This window comes from Lissotriton vulgaris, unplaced genomic scaffold (genome assembly GCF_964263255.1).
Source record: "Lissotriton vulgaris unplaced genomic scaffold, aLisVul1.2 SCAFFOLD_4211, whole genome shotgun sequence".
Classification (NCBI taxonomy): Eukaryota; Metazoa; Chordata; class Amphibia; order Caudata; family Salamandridae; genus Lissotriton; species Lissotriton vulgaris.
In genome coordinates this window covers 60,752-77,351 of record NW_028254196.1, presented here as the reverse complement: position 1 = coordinate 77,351, position 16,600 = coordinate 60,752, and the positions used below count along the sequence as shown (strand labels likewise).

Genomic DNA, 16,600 nt, shown 5'->3' with positions numbered 1-16,600 from the left:
TTTCCAGAACCTGGGACTGGGTTAAATATATATTTTTAATTTACAGATGTAATAATGAATTCACTGACAACGTTTATTTCAGCAAAATACTGATATTATTCTCAAAAGATTTCCTTCTCCATCAGTGGGTTATTTCTAGAGCATGCTTTTCATCATTCGCAAAATATCCATGGTCCCAAGTAGGGTATTTTACTGGTGACAGGCCCCACAATTAGAACACTACTAACCCAGGATTCCAGACTTTAGTTCACAAACACTTTCATTTAATTTCAATTGCACTTAAAGCACCAGCGCTACCACCAGGAGGCATCCCTTCATTTGCATTGGGGTGTGCCCTATGAAAATGAGGGAATTCCTTGGGTTCTGCGCCCACGCCATATTACAGACATGGGCGCAGAGGCAAAGAAATTCTCAGGGGGTGTACTCACAGTGCGCCACCTTCCAGGTGAGACCAGCCCTTTGGAGGGGAGAAAGGTTTCCTAGGGCACCTCAGACATCACCTTGCAGGCGGGGCAGTCACTGACTGCACCCACCTGTAAGGATATCTCTAATCCCCTTTAACCCCTTCGATGCTGATGACGAGCTCAGCTCGTGATCAGCCACGGTGGGCATGTGCGGATGACGAGCTGAGCTCGTCATCTAACGCGACTTTTAGAAAAAAGCCGCGTAGCGGAAAAATAACCGCCGCAGCGATGCGGTTAAAAGTGCAGCCGGGTTGCCGCCTGCAATGTGAAACCACAGAGTAGCTGCAAGCAGCCGCTCCGTGTTTTCACATGAATGCGCTGCCGTCAAGGCAGCGCAAGTTCGCGGCTGCCCTGGGGCAGCACATTCACCATAATGGAGAGAATTGTTTGCACCCAGCACACCTTTTAAAAGGCTACCCGAGTGCAAAAATGACAATGCGTAATACAGCCCCAGATCTATTCCAACTCTAGTCTCTTCTTGTCCACATTAGCCACTTAACTTAAGAATCAACATCCCAAGGTAGGCAGCACCTCAAAAAGAACCAGCGGCCAGATCTCAGGACTCGGACTGAAGCTTTCTCATGTCATATCAAATAGGCCCTCGCAGAGACAGGACCAGTATTCACATATATATTAGCACTGCCATGCCAAGTGCAGTAATCCAGCACCCGTACCACACCTAGGACAAACGCCTGACAAGGGTGTAGGTCCATCTTCTCAAGTTTTTCCCGAGACACATATGTCTGATGTGGAAACTTATAGAATTAATGTATGCATATAATTCATTATTACTGTTAGCCTACAAGCAGGCATTTGTCCACTAAGCATCCATCATTTCAAATCCTAGTTTGTCTTTTCTTGCCTGATGCTATCTGTGCACTATGGGAGGTCTGGCAGCCCTCCATCTTGCATACATAATGAAGATTAAGTGCAGTGGGTGCTCTAATCTCATGATACACCTCACCAAGGGTGATTCTTTGACAGTGCTAGGGAAGTAGGGCAGCTCTATCTTGATTGCATTATGCAAAAATAACATGGCCAGTTGGCTAATTGGACTGCCCCCCTCAGCTGATTTAGTGTCTGCATGTAGATGTTCCAACATCGCTCAGTCCATCGCCTCCATTCATCTATTACATTTGCTTTGAAGTGTGAACGCTAGGTCCTGAATTGCAGTGTTGTGACAAGTGAGAAGAGTGATGTTACCCTATTAACCCCAATAATCGGTACCACACCTTCAATGATGCATGGCTTGCCCAAATCTCATCCCTAGGGGCATTATGGCTGCTGAGCAACGACCTGACTAAAGACCGATATCTAGCCATGATTCTCTCGGTGCTCCTCTGCAGGAATTTGGATAGTGGATGCGAACAGAAAATCGTGATTTGGGCCTGCAACACAAAATAATACCCCTGGAAAAGAAACCTCTAGGCTGGTTGTTGCATATTGTGCAACCAACCCTCATTCTAAGTATTTAACCTTCCGACATCAGTGGCATCTTTGTAGATTACAAACGCGCAACAAATATGCAGGGTGGCGTGAATGGGCATTTTTATTTTAAAACGCATGCCGCAGTCTAGGTAACACCACCAATTTTTTTAGGGCAATGCAGTTAATCATACATGGCAGCAGTCTGATCCACCATGCATCCTAAGCTTCCAGCTCTTTGAGGGTAACAATGACATTTTTCATAAAGAGTGCACTCACAGGAACTGGTTCACTCCAAGGAATACACTACACTTCTTACTGAACTGGTAGACATGACAATGACACTGGCAAGCAAACCGGACACAGTGGGTGTCAGACTAGATCCTATGAGGTGACTTGCAGAGTTACAGAATGGAGGTGAGAGTGAGTGCATTGCTTCAAAGTTGATAATTTTCCTCTGTGGTTTTTCTCATGCCTGGAGCATTTTTCAACTATGCTCGCTTTGCGCACCAGATTCTGTGCTCAGTGACCAAGGTCTTCACAATCATATGTTTGAAATTAGATGTTTTTCCCAGTAGGAACATAATCTTCAATCTTGCTGGCATCACATGACCCCCTTTATTAAATTTTATAACGAGAGTCCGTGTGCCTTAGTGATGAAGTGCATTGTATCTTGAAATGACAACTACTTACACTGCCCCACCCTAACTCTGCTAATTAAAAAAATTACACTTGTGTTGACCATTCTCCACTGGTCAGTTAAGACTGTATTTTCATGTTCTCTGTTGACCAAGATTCTTGTAGAAAATCATGGTTTCCTTTGCTTTTTCCTAGCTCTTTTATGCTGAGCATGCTGCCCACAGTTCTCATCATCGGATTTTTGTTATATTCATTGAGGAGGGGGCCAGCCGGTGGAAGACCAGGCAGAGGAATGGGTGGGCTCTTCAGTGTTGGTGAAACCACAGCTAAAGTGCTCAAAGATGAAATCGATGTCAAGTTCAAAGATGTGGCAGGCTGTGAAGAAGCAAAGCTGGAAATTATGGAATTTGTTAATTTTCTCAAGAATCCAAAGCAGTATCAAGATCTTGGAGCTAAAATACCAAAGGTAAGATTTTTGCTCTTTAAGAAGCTAAATAGAAATGATGTGTCTTAGAGCCCCAATCATAACTATATGACAGAAGATGTATGCCATCCTACAAGATCATTCCATGCATAAATACAGCCTTGCCTGACCATACATGGGTAATCTAGCCTATGAGGAGGACAAGTACACAAAATGTGATTGATACAAGCAACTGTTCATTGATGGAGGAAATGTTATGTCACTATAACTTATAGAATGCACATACTCCAAACAAAGGGTTTCCTGTCACTGAGGTAACAAGCCCAACACAGATTAGGATACTATTGATAGGCTTGCTTGAAGAGCCAAGTCTTCAACATCTGTCTGAATTTCCCATAGTTGGGAGTAATTCTGAGTTTCAAGGGCAGGGATTTCCAAATGTGATGGGCAGTAACTGAAAGTTCTAGGCATATGAGCTGCAGATCACACACTTTGCATAGACAGCCATCTGGCGTTGGGCCCGGATGTTTGCACTTGTTTTTGTCTTGGGAAAGTCTTTGGAAGTCACAAGATAGGTGACTCCTCCTTTGGATGATAGTGCGCATGGGCATCAGCTCCATCTTCAGATAGTTTTTTTCCGCCATCTGGCTCAGATGTGTTTATCGCACTCCAGTTCGGTGCCGTTACCGATTCAACTTTCAACACGTAATCCTTCACCCCTTTCTCTGGTATGGTTTTGATCGCGATCCCTAGTCAACACGCATCTCTCCAAGTTCAAAGTCCTCAATTCTGGTCGTCGACGAAGGCCTTCGGGCCTACCTAGGCCATTCTATATGGCTCATGGAAAGGACCCCATTTAAAAAGTGTCCTCAATGTGGGTCGAAGTTCCCACACATAGATCTTCATGAGGTGTGTAACCTCGGCCCTTCACCGGAGCATGAGGCCAGAGACTGTCCAGTTTGTGCCTCCTTCCGCTCTAAGAAGACTATTCGAGATTGTCGAGCTCGAAGAAGCATGGCTCGCTCTTCGACATCAATTCCCGACGACATCTTCCAAGAGGGTGTCGATGTACCGGAACAGGAGCGGGTCGAAGAAGGCCTTGTCAGCGCCCACAAAGCCGATGACTCCGACGTCGAAGACATCACTCCTGGGCAGCGGGTCGTAAGTACTGATGTCGACCCCGACCCCCTCCCCCTAACACCGAAAAAGGCTTCCGTCACACCTTCACCTTCGGGCCCAGGTGCACACCGAGACCGTTCTTTTCACGCCCCGCCTTCGGGCCTGTCAAATAAGTCAACAACTAAACCTTCAGGCCACTCAAGCTCGAGTCAGCCAGCCGTTGGTGCCGAAACCCCGACACCTAAAAAGAAGCCATTGTCTTCCTCCTCCTCCTCCTCCTCCTCGGTGCAGACTACTGCCTTTGCTCTGTACTCAGCACCGAAACCTGCTGGCACTAATCCCTCAATTCTGAAAAAACAATTGGAACCGAGGCAAAAAACGCTACCGAAGAATACAGACTCTCAACCTTCGGAGCCGAAAAATACCTCTGAGCCGAAAAAACAAACTGGTTCCGCAGACTCCTACAGAGACTGTAAAACATCACGGTACCAAACATAAAGAGCACAAAACCGCTACGGAGTCGTTGCCGCACAAGCATTCGGAACCGAAAAAATCGACACCGAAAGACCAACCTCCAGCAGAAGAGCTTTTCAAACCAGATCCCACCCAAAAAACTCTTCGAAATGACCCAAAGACTGATCAGCAGACTCTCAATTCTAAGAAGAGACCACTGGACACGCCTATACCAGCTCCACCACCCAAAAAGAGAGACATTGCTACATCTCCTCTCAGGATCCTTCTCCACCTCATCCTCCTCCACCTCATCCTCCTCCACCTCCACCACAGCACTCTCCGACACCATCTCCTCCACCAGTGGATGATGATGATACAGATGAGGGTGCAGATAATGAGCCACTAGGGCATCCTAGCCCACCTTCTACCCCAGACCCCTGGGACGATTACAACGCACCAGATGTCCCTAACGTACCACAAGACGACATCTACCCCTCTAGATCTTACCCTCCAGAGGATACTATGGGTTTCAACCAGCTCATTCACAGAGCTGCACAATACCACAGGGTTGACTTACACACAGACCCGGTGAAAGAGGATTTTTTAATGGACACTTTTGATATTTCACAAAAGTCCACCTCCATTCTATCTATGCTTAAAGGAGTAATTAAACATGCACCGGAAGTGTTTGAAGATCCAGTTAGGGCTAGGGTTATTAACCCCAGGATAGAGAAGAAATATAAAGTCGCCCCAGCAGATCCAACATACATTAAGGGCCACATACCGTTAGACTCCTTAGTAGTCTCCAACGCCAGAAAAAGAGCTAACTTGCACACATCAGGGGACGGTCCACATCCCGACAAAGAGTCCAAACTCTTGGGCGCTTCTGGTAAACGCACAGCATCACAAGCAGCTAACATATGGCGTATCGCCAACACTCCAGCTCTGTTAGCTAGGTATGATAGAGCACACTAAGACAAGCTAGAGACTCTGTTGCAACACCTTCCAGACAAATATAAAACCAAGGCCAACGACCTCATACAGGAGGGTATGCTTATTGCGAACACCTCCATCTGTTGCGCTCTAGACGTAGCAGACACCACCTCCAGAGCTATCAACACCAGTGACCTTCTGCATAGACATGCTTGGCTACGCATTTCAGGCTTTCAACCTGAAGTACAAACTGCCATCCTTAACCCTCCATTTGACGAAAAACACTTGTGTGGACCTTCAGTGGATTAATCTCTGGAGAAAATGAAAAAAGGCACTGACATGGCTAAATCAATGGGAGCCTTGCAATCGCAAGCTCCCAGACGGTCTTTTCGTCGCTCCTTTTACAAAGGCACTTCCAGAGGCTACTCCTCAACCAACCCCTCCACCTCTTACAAGGCTCCCACCCAGACCACATTTACCAGAGGTTATCAAAAAGGAGGTTACAGAGGCAATAATAACAAAGTTAGAGGCAAGACCAACAATACCCACTCTGCCTCCACCCCTACCCAATGACTAACCCCCCCACCCCCCCCCTCGGACTATTCTACTCCGGTCGGGGGAAGATTGCTACAGTTCCTTCCTGTCTGGAACAACATCACCACAGACAGCTGGGTGAGACAAATTGTTCAAACAGGTTACTGTCTAGAACTCACCTCTACCCCCCCAAACATACCACCCAGGCAGTGCCCAATATCACTGGAACATTTATCACTACTAAAACAGAAGGTAATCTCCCTCCTACAAAAATATGCAATAGAACCAGCCCCCCTTCATAAGCAGAACACGGGGGTTTACTCCCTGTATTTCCTCATCCCACAAAAGGACGGATCTCTAAGACCTATCCTAGACCTCAGACCCCTAAATCTATACATACACTCAGACCATTTTCACATGGTCACGCTTCAACAAATCCTTCCTCTTCTCTCACAAGGAGACTTCCTTGCCACTTTGGATCTCAAGGGCGCCTACTTCCATATTCCCATTCACACCTCTCACAGGAAATATCTCTGGTTTGTAGTGGACGGTCAGCATTACTAATTCAAGGTACTCCCATTGGGAGTCACCACAGCACCCAGAGTGTCCACCAAATGTCTGGCGGTGTTTGCAGCTCACCTAAGAGGACAGCAAATTCTCGTCTTCCCATACCTAGACGACTGGCTCATAAAAGCCAACTCATACAGCCAGTGTGTTCATCACACGTACGCTACAATCCAACTACTACACGACTTAGGGTTTACCATAAACCTTGCAAAGTCTCACCTACAACCGTCCCACATACAACAGTACCTGGGTGCTACAATCAACACTTCAAAAGCACTTGCATTTCCCAGACCTCCCAGGTTAGCAAGCATGCAAAGCCTCATAACAAAATGTTCGAGGCATGTGGGCTGCTGAATTCATATCTGTGCATAGATCGCCGCCTAGTGTTGGGTCCGGATGATTGCACATTGTTGTCCTGGAAGAGTCTTCGAAGTATCACGAGATAGGTGGCTCCTCCCCTGGACTACAGTGCGCATGGGCATCCTCTCCATCCTCAGATTGTTTTTTTCCGCCATTGGGTTCGGATGTGCTTGCTCGACTCTAGTTCGGAAACTTTGTATTAACTCTTTCCTAAGGCCAAAAGGCCTTCGAAGCGTCGGTATTGTCTCGTTCGGTGCCTGTTTCTTTTCCAGTTCTTCGAACTGGACGTCTGAAGCTGATTCTCGCTTTCGACACCAAAGGCCCAGACTACAACGACGATGGATCGGAGCCCGTTTAAACAATGTCCCGTCTGTAATTCAAAATACCCCCACATTGATGTGCACCCAGTGTGCAATAAATGTTTGTCCCCCGAGCACGACGAGGCCAGCTGTATGGCCTGCTCGAAGTTCCGCTCCAAGAAGACGCTTAAACTTCGACGCACAGCGAGCAATCAGCGCAAAAGTCGGCGCCCGAGCCGGTCAACATCTTCGAGGCGGGTGACGAAGAAGGTGCCGAAGAAGACGAAGAAGAGGTTCCTGAAGAGTCGGAACCAGCGTCTGAGCAGGACTCCAACTTCGAGGTGGACGAGCAAGCTGAAGAGTACGTCCACGAAGAAGACGTCGTCGAGGTAGGGGACGACGAAGGGGCCATCGGAGCCGTCGATGACGACTCCAGTGATGAGCCGGCCCAACCGCAGTAGCGGGCCTATAATTGACATTACGCTCCTTACGGCTCAGGTCGAGGCATCGCCGAGAGGCCTTAGCCAAGATCTTCCTTCACGTTCTATAGCCCCGCGTCCAAGCCAGGCTAAGAATACATCCAAGGAGCCATCGGTCGATTCTGCGAAATCGAAACCGAAACCAACGGAGCCGAAATCGAAACCGAAACTACTTAAAATGGTGGTCGGTTCGATGTCGACACCAGTCCAATCAAAAACTATCGACGACCCTTCGGCGTCGAAAGGGGCCGTCGCCTCAAAGACTGGAGCGTCGAAGCAGAGCTCAACCATCAAACACGTCACCTCGACGCCATCGGCGTCGACGTCGACGCACAAACATGGCGACAAGGCCAAAGGCCTCCAGACTAAGAAGGCCGTCGAGCCGAAGATTTCTGGGCTCTAGCCACTGCTGAGCAAACAACTCGAGTCGAAAACCAAAGCCGACCCGAAACAACAAGTGTCGTCGACACCTAAAGCCGGAAATGCTACACGCCGGGAGGTCGAGTCGACGCAATCAAGCAAGCGTCCTACTCAGGCGCCGAAGCAGCTGGAATCGACCACTACATCAAGCTCCAAAACCGTCGGCCACCCTCCGATTAAGTTCGGTCTTCCGCCAACGGCTCGAGCGAAGCATCTCGAACACCACAGAGGCACCGACCCTTCAAAAACGTCTTCGGCGCCTTCTAAGCCCACCCCCGAAGGGGTTGTGTTCCACGAACTCTCGTACGACAACCAGTCGAAACTCTGTATCGACTCGGAATCGGGCAGGCTAACCATCCACAAGAGGAAGATCGGACCTGAACATTCCTTGGAGGGTTACAAAATTCCTCTCACACGGAAGAAGGACTCGGCCACCTCACCAGTTCTCTTTGAGCACGTTCAGGACTATTCACAGCAAATGGCTTATTCTCCAGCACAAAGCGAGGAGTACATGGGTGAAGACTATGGTCAAGCAGCCTTCACTTATCACGCTGACACTGATCAAGACGACCCACAACAGTGGTCTGAGGCTGTGGATCAAACTGTAGACCCTGATGATCCACAAGCTGCACCAGACGCTCAGTCCTACAGCGTCAAAACCTCGCCAACTGAGGACACGGCGGCGTTTAACGCTTTGATAGAAAGGGCAGCCCTCAACCATGACGTGGAAATGCACGCAGAACCTGTGGACGAAGATTTCTTGTTTGACACTTTCTCCACCTCTGAAAGATCCACTAAGACTTTGCCTATGCTTAAAGGGGTCCTCAAGCATGCTGCGGACATTTTCAAAGAACCCACAAAAGCAAGGGTTATCAACCCACGGATTGAGAAAAAATATAGGCCTGCTCCAGTGGACCCCACCTACATCAAAGGCCAGCTCCCATTGGACTCCCTTGTAGTGGCCAATGCCCGCAAGAGGGCAAACTCACAAACTAGTGGTGAAGCTCCACCTCCGGACAAGGAATCAATAATCTTGGAGGCGTCAGGAAAGCGAGTGGCAGCACAGGCTGCTAATATTTGGAGGATTTCAAATACACAAGCCCTGTTGGCTAGATACGACAGGGCTCACTACGACACACTAGAACAGTTGTTGCAACACCTGCCTGATGTTTACAAGGAGGGAGCAGAGATGATTATACAGGAAGGGAAGTTGATTTCTAATGCGTCCATCAAATGCGCACTGGACGCAGCAGACACGGCAGCTAGGGCCATAAACACTAGTGTAATGCTAAGACGTCACGCATGGCTCCGCATCTCTGGATTCAAACCCGAGATTCAAACAACTCTGCTCAACCAGCCGGTTAACCCAGACTTCCTTTTTGGTCCCGAGGTAGACACAACACTCGAAAAAATAAACAAGCATTTACAATGCAACGGTTTCGCCTTCGGAAAAGTTTGAGCTATTGGCATTGTAAATGACAAACTTTTTATTTATGTGTTGGTTTTGAAAACAGATAAATAAATGGCATTCTCATTTACAATGCCAATAGCTTACTCTGTCGCAAATGCAAGACGTATTGCATTTGCACACACACACCCACACAAGAGCCCCCCACACACACACACACAAGAGCCCCCCACATACACTACACAAGAGCCCCCTCTCACACACCAGAGCCCCCCACACACACACGCAAGAGCCCCCCACACAAACACACACACGCAAGAGCCCCCCACACACATACAGGTATTTATCCGGTAACTGGGTAGCAGGGGTAAATCCAACACTGCAATGAAAACAAACTGATTAGACCATATGTCTATTAGCAGAGATGTTGCCCTCTGCCAAATTATTGTAAGGAGCATTCTGTATACAACAAATACGTAATTTCTTTCATCAGTAATGCAGTACTATGATCACAATGTGTATTGTGACCTTTGCCCTGCAATACTAAAATTGTGAATGTGCATTAATTAGTGCACTTTATCGAAATAAAGAGATTGGCCATACTTAGCATCCCATGTGTGTGTGTGTGTGTATATATATATATATATATATATATATATATATATATATATATATATATATATATATATATATATATATATATATATATATATATATATATATAGAGAGAGAGAGAGAGAGAGAGAGAGAGAGAGAGAGAGAGAGAGAGAGAGAGAGAGAGAGAGAGAGAGAGAGAGAGAGAGAGAGAGAGAGAGAGAGAGAGAGAGAGAGAGAGAGAGAGAGAGAGAGAGAGAGAGAGAGAGAGAGAGAGAGAGAGAGAGAGAGAGAGAGAGAGAGAGAGATGATATATGATATATTGGAGCAGTTAGCTTGAAAATGTTTCTTTCAAACAGGAAAATGTGTGTTTAGACAATTGAAATATTATAGTTTAAGAACAAAACCAAAAAATACCTTTCTGTGTTAAAAAAATACACATTCTAACTATAGATGCAAAAATAGTTCAATCTATTCTCCCCTAAATAAGCAACAATCAACTGTGCATGAAACTAGAAACTCCACATTTCCTTTACCTTTCAGCAATAGAATATTGATCAAACAAAGGTAAAACTGTGCATATGTCATAGGTCACAGCAAAATATGGATTATGATACCATTATGGTTCCTGCAATAAAAGTACCAAAACATGAAACACAAATACATACAGCATACACTGAAGTAAATATTCAAAAATAAAATGTACACCACTGCAGAGACTATTTATAGATGGAATGCATATTGGAAAGGGTTACTCGCTATAGAAAGAGAAACAATGGACAGTGCTGTCAACAGTAGGAGTGTTCTTAAAGTCAAGCGGTATTTCACTACTCACACTGCCACGTGCTAAAATTGTCTTGTGCTTGGCCCAGCCCTGGTAGTTTCCGACTTTCACCTAGGGGCGTAGCAGGGTCGGTAAGGTTTGTGGCGAAGTGAACGCACATTTTTCAACAAGCATGCTAACATATGTTAAAATACATGCTACAACAACAAGCAGGGCCCACGATAGGGAGCTAAAGGGGCAGTGGAAAGGGCAAGGTATGTAGAGTGTTGGGTACTTAAAGATAAAAAAAACCTCAATAAATGCAAAATAGCCAACATTTTAAAGATTTTTAAAGCAGGGAGAGGGCGAGAGTTTGTCGGTGTGGGTTTTTGTGTGTATAGAACAATTCCTGGTGAAATCTGACAAACTCCTCAAATACCCGACTGAAAGCCCCTGCTCCCAACCAATTTATCTGGTATACTCATAGCGCAGTCTACTTCTCTGAGCTGACATGCTAGCTACAGGTCCACTAAATGGAACCAACACACCTCCAAGGATAATTAAAATGTGAAACGCGTGTTCATTTCCTAGGCACGCAGGCTCTGCTTCCTCCTGGATACACCGATTTGGTTGCCCTAGCAGACTTCTTCGCCTATTATTTGTCCGTCACCTCTCTGCTCATTGTATACATATGTAGCTCCCCCACAAACACTACACAGTAAGTGTTACTTGCATCATTCCGCGAATCGGACACACACTCGCCTACACACCTGTGATTAAAGCGGCTGGACAGCGAGAGTGAGGTATAGTGCCTGCACCTCGACTTTGGCCTGGGCGCCTTTCGCGGGACTGGAAATTGAAACCTGTGTCGTCAAGGGACTCACTTGAGTGCAAAAACCCGGAAAGCCGGGTCGGAGCTGTACACGCCGTGCCGACATCACCCCACCCGTACCTGCGCGCATGAGAACCGATGTAAACAAAAAACAATAATTTAAAAAACGCATTCCGACCCAACTCGAGAGGACCGAGGGCTCCCACTACATGGCATATATTAAAAACACACACGCTCCACCTTTCCTCTCTTGCTGTGTGCTCGACCCAGCGCGGCTCCCGGGGCAGATCCTGATGACGCGGCGAGGCTCCAACCAACGGCGGCGCAGCTCACGGGGACAGGCCCACTGCAGCGGCCAATCAGAGCGCGCCTCTGCCGACGAGCCTCCGAAAAGCCACCAATGCGGTCGCAGCCCCTTCGTGCCTCGGCCAAGGTGCCGAGCAGCTGCCGGTTGACCCCCGGGCGGGACGGGATAACCCAATTTGTGAGGACACGGGGGGGGCGGGGGGGCGGGAGAGGACGAGGGGGGCGGGCGGGAGAGGACGAGGGGGGCGGGAAAGGACACGGACGTCGGGAGGGAGGCGGGAAACGTGGGGACGGCGGGAGGAGGGACACAAGGCAGGACAGCAGCAAGCACGGCCCGGCCGGAGGAGACTCGGGGGCGTTCTCGGCGTCGCGTGACGTCGGCAAAAGCCAAAGAATCTCAGGAACGCCCCCGTGTCTGGTCCGGCATTGATGGACAGGCCCCTCGTCCAATGGCTAGGCTCCATTTATGGAGCTAGCCAATGGGACGGGGGGGCGTGTTCCAGAGTGCTTACTGTACTCAATAGATTTCTCTGGAGGAGGAGCCTAACGGCTCCATCCCCCAGCGAAACCTAAAAAGGACACTGAGACAGCTAAATCCAAGTGGGCTCTGCAATCTCAGCAGTTTCGGGGCAGTTCCTTTCGTCGCTCCGGTAATAGGGGAGCCTCTAGAGGACAGGCTTTACAGCAGGCCCAGTACACCAAAGGGAGCACGCACTCCACCTACACAAAGAATACCAGGGGTGGATACCGTGGGAACAGCGCCAAAGGCAGAGGACGTGGCAATAACAACGCCAGATCCTCCGCTCCCAACAAACAGTGACGCCTTGTCACTGCCCCCCGACCATCTAACACCTGTCGGGGAAAGACTCCAGCAGTTCCTGCCAGTCTGGGAAGGCATTACCACTGACAGGTGGGTGAGACAACTTATCTGATACGGCTATTGTCTAGAACTAACCTCCACCCCCCACCCCACCCCCCAACATACCCCCAAGGCACCGTCCTATGTCCGCAGAGCACATGCACTTATTGCAGCAAGAAGTACTCTCCATGCTGCAAAAAGGGGCAATAGAGCTCGTGCCTGCAGAAGAACGAGGTACAGGGGTGTACTCTCTGTACTTTTTAATCCCAAAAAAGGACGGATACCTGCGGCCCATTCTAGACCTCAGACCCCTCAACCAATACATACTTTCATAACACTTTCATATGTTAACCTTACAGCAGGTCCTGCCGTTGCTCAGTCAGGGCGACTTCCTAGCGACCCTGGACCTCAAGGATGCATATTTCCACATTCCCATTCACCCAAGTCACAAAAAATATCTCAGGATCACCATCAACAATCAGCATTACCAATTCAAGGTCCTGCCTTTCGGGGTCACCACTGCCCCCAGAGTGTTCACCAAGTGCTTAGCGACCGTGGCTGTGCACCTTCGAAGACAACATGTTCACGTCTTTCCCTACCTGGACGACTGGCTCGTTCAGGCCAAGTCAGCCCAGCAGTGTGCCAGCCACATGTTGCGCACAATTCACCTCCTTCACAGTCTAGGGTTCTCTCTCAACTACACAAAGTCACACCTGCAGCCCGCCCATGTGCAACAGTACCTAGGGGCAACATTGAACACTCTGACGGCGACAGCGCAGCCGAACTCTGCCAGGGTCAACAGCATGCAGCTGCTCATTCGGAGGTTCAGGCCTCAACAATCACTCCCAGCGCAGGTGTTCATACAGCTGATCGGTATGATGGCATCCTGCATATTCATAGTCCCGCACGCGAGGCTGCACATGCGTCCCCTTCAAGAATGCTTAGCACGACAGTGGAACCAGGCTCATGGGCATCTAAAAGACCTAGTGTTGGTGACCGGTCGTGCTTACAACTCTCTGCATTGGTAGAATCCACAAAACCTTTGCAGGGGACGACCGTTCCAAGAGCCTGTCCCACAGATAGTGCTAACGACGGAAGCATCTCTCCAGGGTTGGGGAGCGCATGTCCTCCATTACACGGTGCAGGGACTATGGACAACACAACAGCAGAAGATGCATATCAACCTGTTAGAGCTGATGGCAATCTTCATGGCACTGAAAGCGTTCAAGTTGCACCTGTGCAACAAGGTCGTGTTTATCAGGTCGTGTTTATCCGGACGGACAACATGACTGCCATGTATTACATCCAGAAACAGGGAGGCACACACTCCCCGCAGCTATCTCACCAAGCCCAGAGCATGTGGAAGTGGGCCATTCAGAGGAACATCTTCCTCATGGCAGAGCATCTCCCGGGCGTAGACAACCAGATGGCGGACCTGCTCAGCAGGCACAGTCACCAGATGCACGAGTGGGAAATCCACCCCTCGGTACTCCAGCCATACTTCCAGCAGTGGGGTCATCCAGAGATCGAGCTCTTCGCCACAAAAGAGAACGCAAAATGCCAAAGCTTCGCCGCCAGGTTCGCACACCCGCAGTCTCAGGGCAATGCAATATGGATGAACTGGTCAGGCAGATTTGCGTACGCTTTTCCCCCAGCCCCACTCATACCGCTGGTGGCGCTCAAACTGCGGCAGCACTCCATGACGCTCATCCTGGTTGCTCCAACGTGGGCACGGCAGGCTTGGTACACCACGTTCCTGGAACTTTCAGTAGTGCCTCACCAACGGCTGCGCCTCACTCCCAGCCTCCTCACTCAGAGCCATGGAGACATTCAGCACCAAGATCCGCAACAGTTGAGCCTGGCGATTTGGCTCCTGAGGTCATAGAGTTTGGCTACCTCAACTTGCCCCCTGAGTGTATGAACATCATCAAAGAGGCAAGGCGACCTACAACTAGGGCGTGCTATGCAGCCAAATGGAAACGATTTGTCATATACTGTTCCAACAATGACATTAATCCATTAGATGCGTCCACGCAGAACATCATATGTTACCTGCTGCATCTGTACCAATGCAATCTAGCGTATAGTTCCATCAGGATACATTTGGCTTCAGAACAGGCAGCACCTTTCACTTTTCAGAGTGCCTGCCATCAAAGCCTTTTTGGAAGGCCTTAAAAGAGTGATCCCTCCCAGACACCCTCCTTCGCCTGTCTGGAATCTAAATATTGTTCTCACCAGGCTCATGGGGCCCCCCTTTGAGCCTCTCCCTTCTTGTGAGATACAGTTTCTTACATGGAAAGTAGCTTTTCTGATAGCCATCACATCGCTACGAACAGTCAGTGAGCTTCAAGCCCTGACAATTCAAGAGCCCTACCTACAAATTCATGCTAATAGGGTAGTGCTGCGCACCAACCCCAAGTTCATGCCAAAGGTCATCTCGCAGTTCCACATTAATCAAAACCTAGAACTGCCAGTTTTCTTTCCAAACCCTGATTCAGTGGCAGACAGAGCACTGCACACCTTAGATGTCAAAAGAGCTCTCTTGTATTACATCGACAGGACAAAAGACTTTAGAAAAACTAAACAACTGTTTGTTGCCTTCTCTCCACAACACAAAGGCAACCCTATTTCCAAATCAGGTATAGCCAGATGGATTGTTAAGTGCATACAAATCTGTTATCAAAAAGCTAAACGCACTTTAACAGTTCCCCCAAGAGCGCCTTCCACACGCAAGTTAGGGGCATCCATGGCTTTCCTAGGTAACATTCCTCTAGAGCAGTGGTTCCCAAACTTTTGATTCCTGAGGACCCCCATTGAGTGGAAGCCGGGGACCCCCAAGCAATATGTATGAGTTAAATTTCAAACATTAAAACAGTAATACACAAAACAAGTACTAAGGATTTTGGGGCTAGATGTACGACGATTTCATTTAGCGCCTCGCAATTGGCGACATATTGCGAGTGGTAAATTGTGAGTTGCTAAATGAAATGTACAATAGTGTGTTTAACACTGTTTGGGATTCCCAATGGGGTCGCAAATTGCGAGGTTCATTAATATTAATGAGCCTCTCGCAATTTGCAAGCCCATTGGGAATGCCAGCGATGGTGGCCTGCTGGGCTCTGCAGGCCACCATGTCTCGGACTGCTTTTAAATAAAGCAGTTTTTTTCAAAAAAAATGCAGACTGTTTACCATGCATTTTTAGAAAAAAGCAAAATGAAACGTTTTCTTTTCATTTTCTAAGGGCAGGCAGAGGTTCCTGGGACCACTGCCTGCCCTTAAAAAATAATTTAGCATGCATTTGCAAAGGGGAAGGGGTCCCCTGGGGACCCCTTCCCATTTGCGAATGAATTACCATCTACTTGAAGTAGGTGGTAATTGTGACTGTTTTGCGACCGCAAAACATTTGTACATGGTTTTGAGACTCGCTATTTGGAAGGGAATGCCCCTTCCTAATAGAAAGTTGCAAAACCAATTTAGAGAGTCGCAAACAAATTGCGACTCGCGAAATAGGCTATGTACATGGCCCAATAGGTTTATGCATGCGCAAACGGGTTCGCGGACCCGTTTCGCACATATAAAAACAGATCGTACATCTGGTCCCTAGTATTTTATATTGAAGTAATAGCCCCTCTGTCACATGTATTTCATTTGTTTTACAGCATCTCTCATACCATTGTAGGATGTCAGAGCACTTTACATCACACACATATAGAGACATTGA

The 16,600-nt window shown here is 48.1% G+C and overlaps 1 protein-coding gene across 2 annotated transcripts in view; it reads left to right on the top strand.

The window, feature by feature from the left end:
• LOC147659647 (mitochondrial inner membrane m-AAA protease component AFG3L2-like) overlaps positions 1-16,600 on the top strand; it is a 158,220-nt gene that overhangs the window by 87,082 nt on the left and 54,538 nt on the right. For both annotated transcript variants that reach the window (XM_086951580.1, XM_086951579.1), the window contains one exon: positions 2,724-2,994. In XM_086951580.1, coding sequence (XP_086807706.1) covers positions 2,724-2,994 — 271 coding nt within the window. The remainder of the gene's footprint in view (positions 1-2,723; positions 2,995-16,600) is intronic.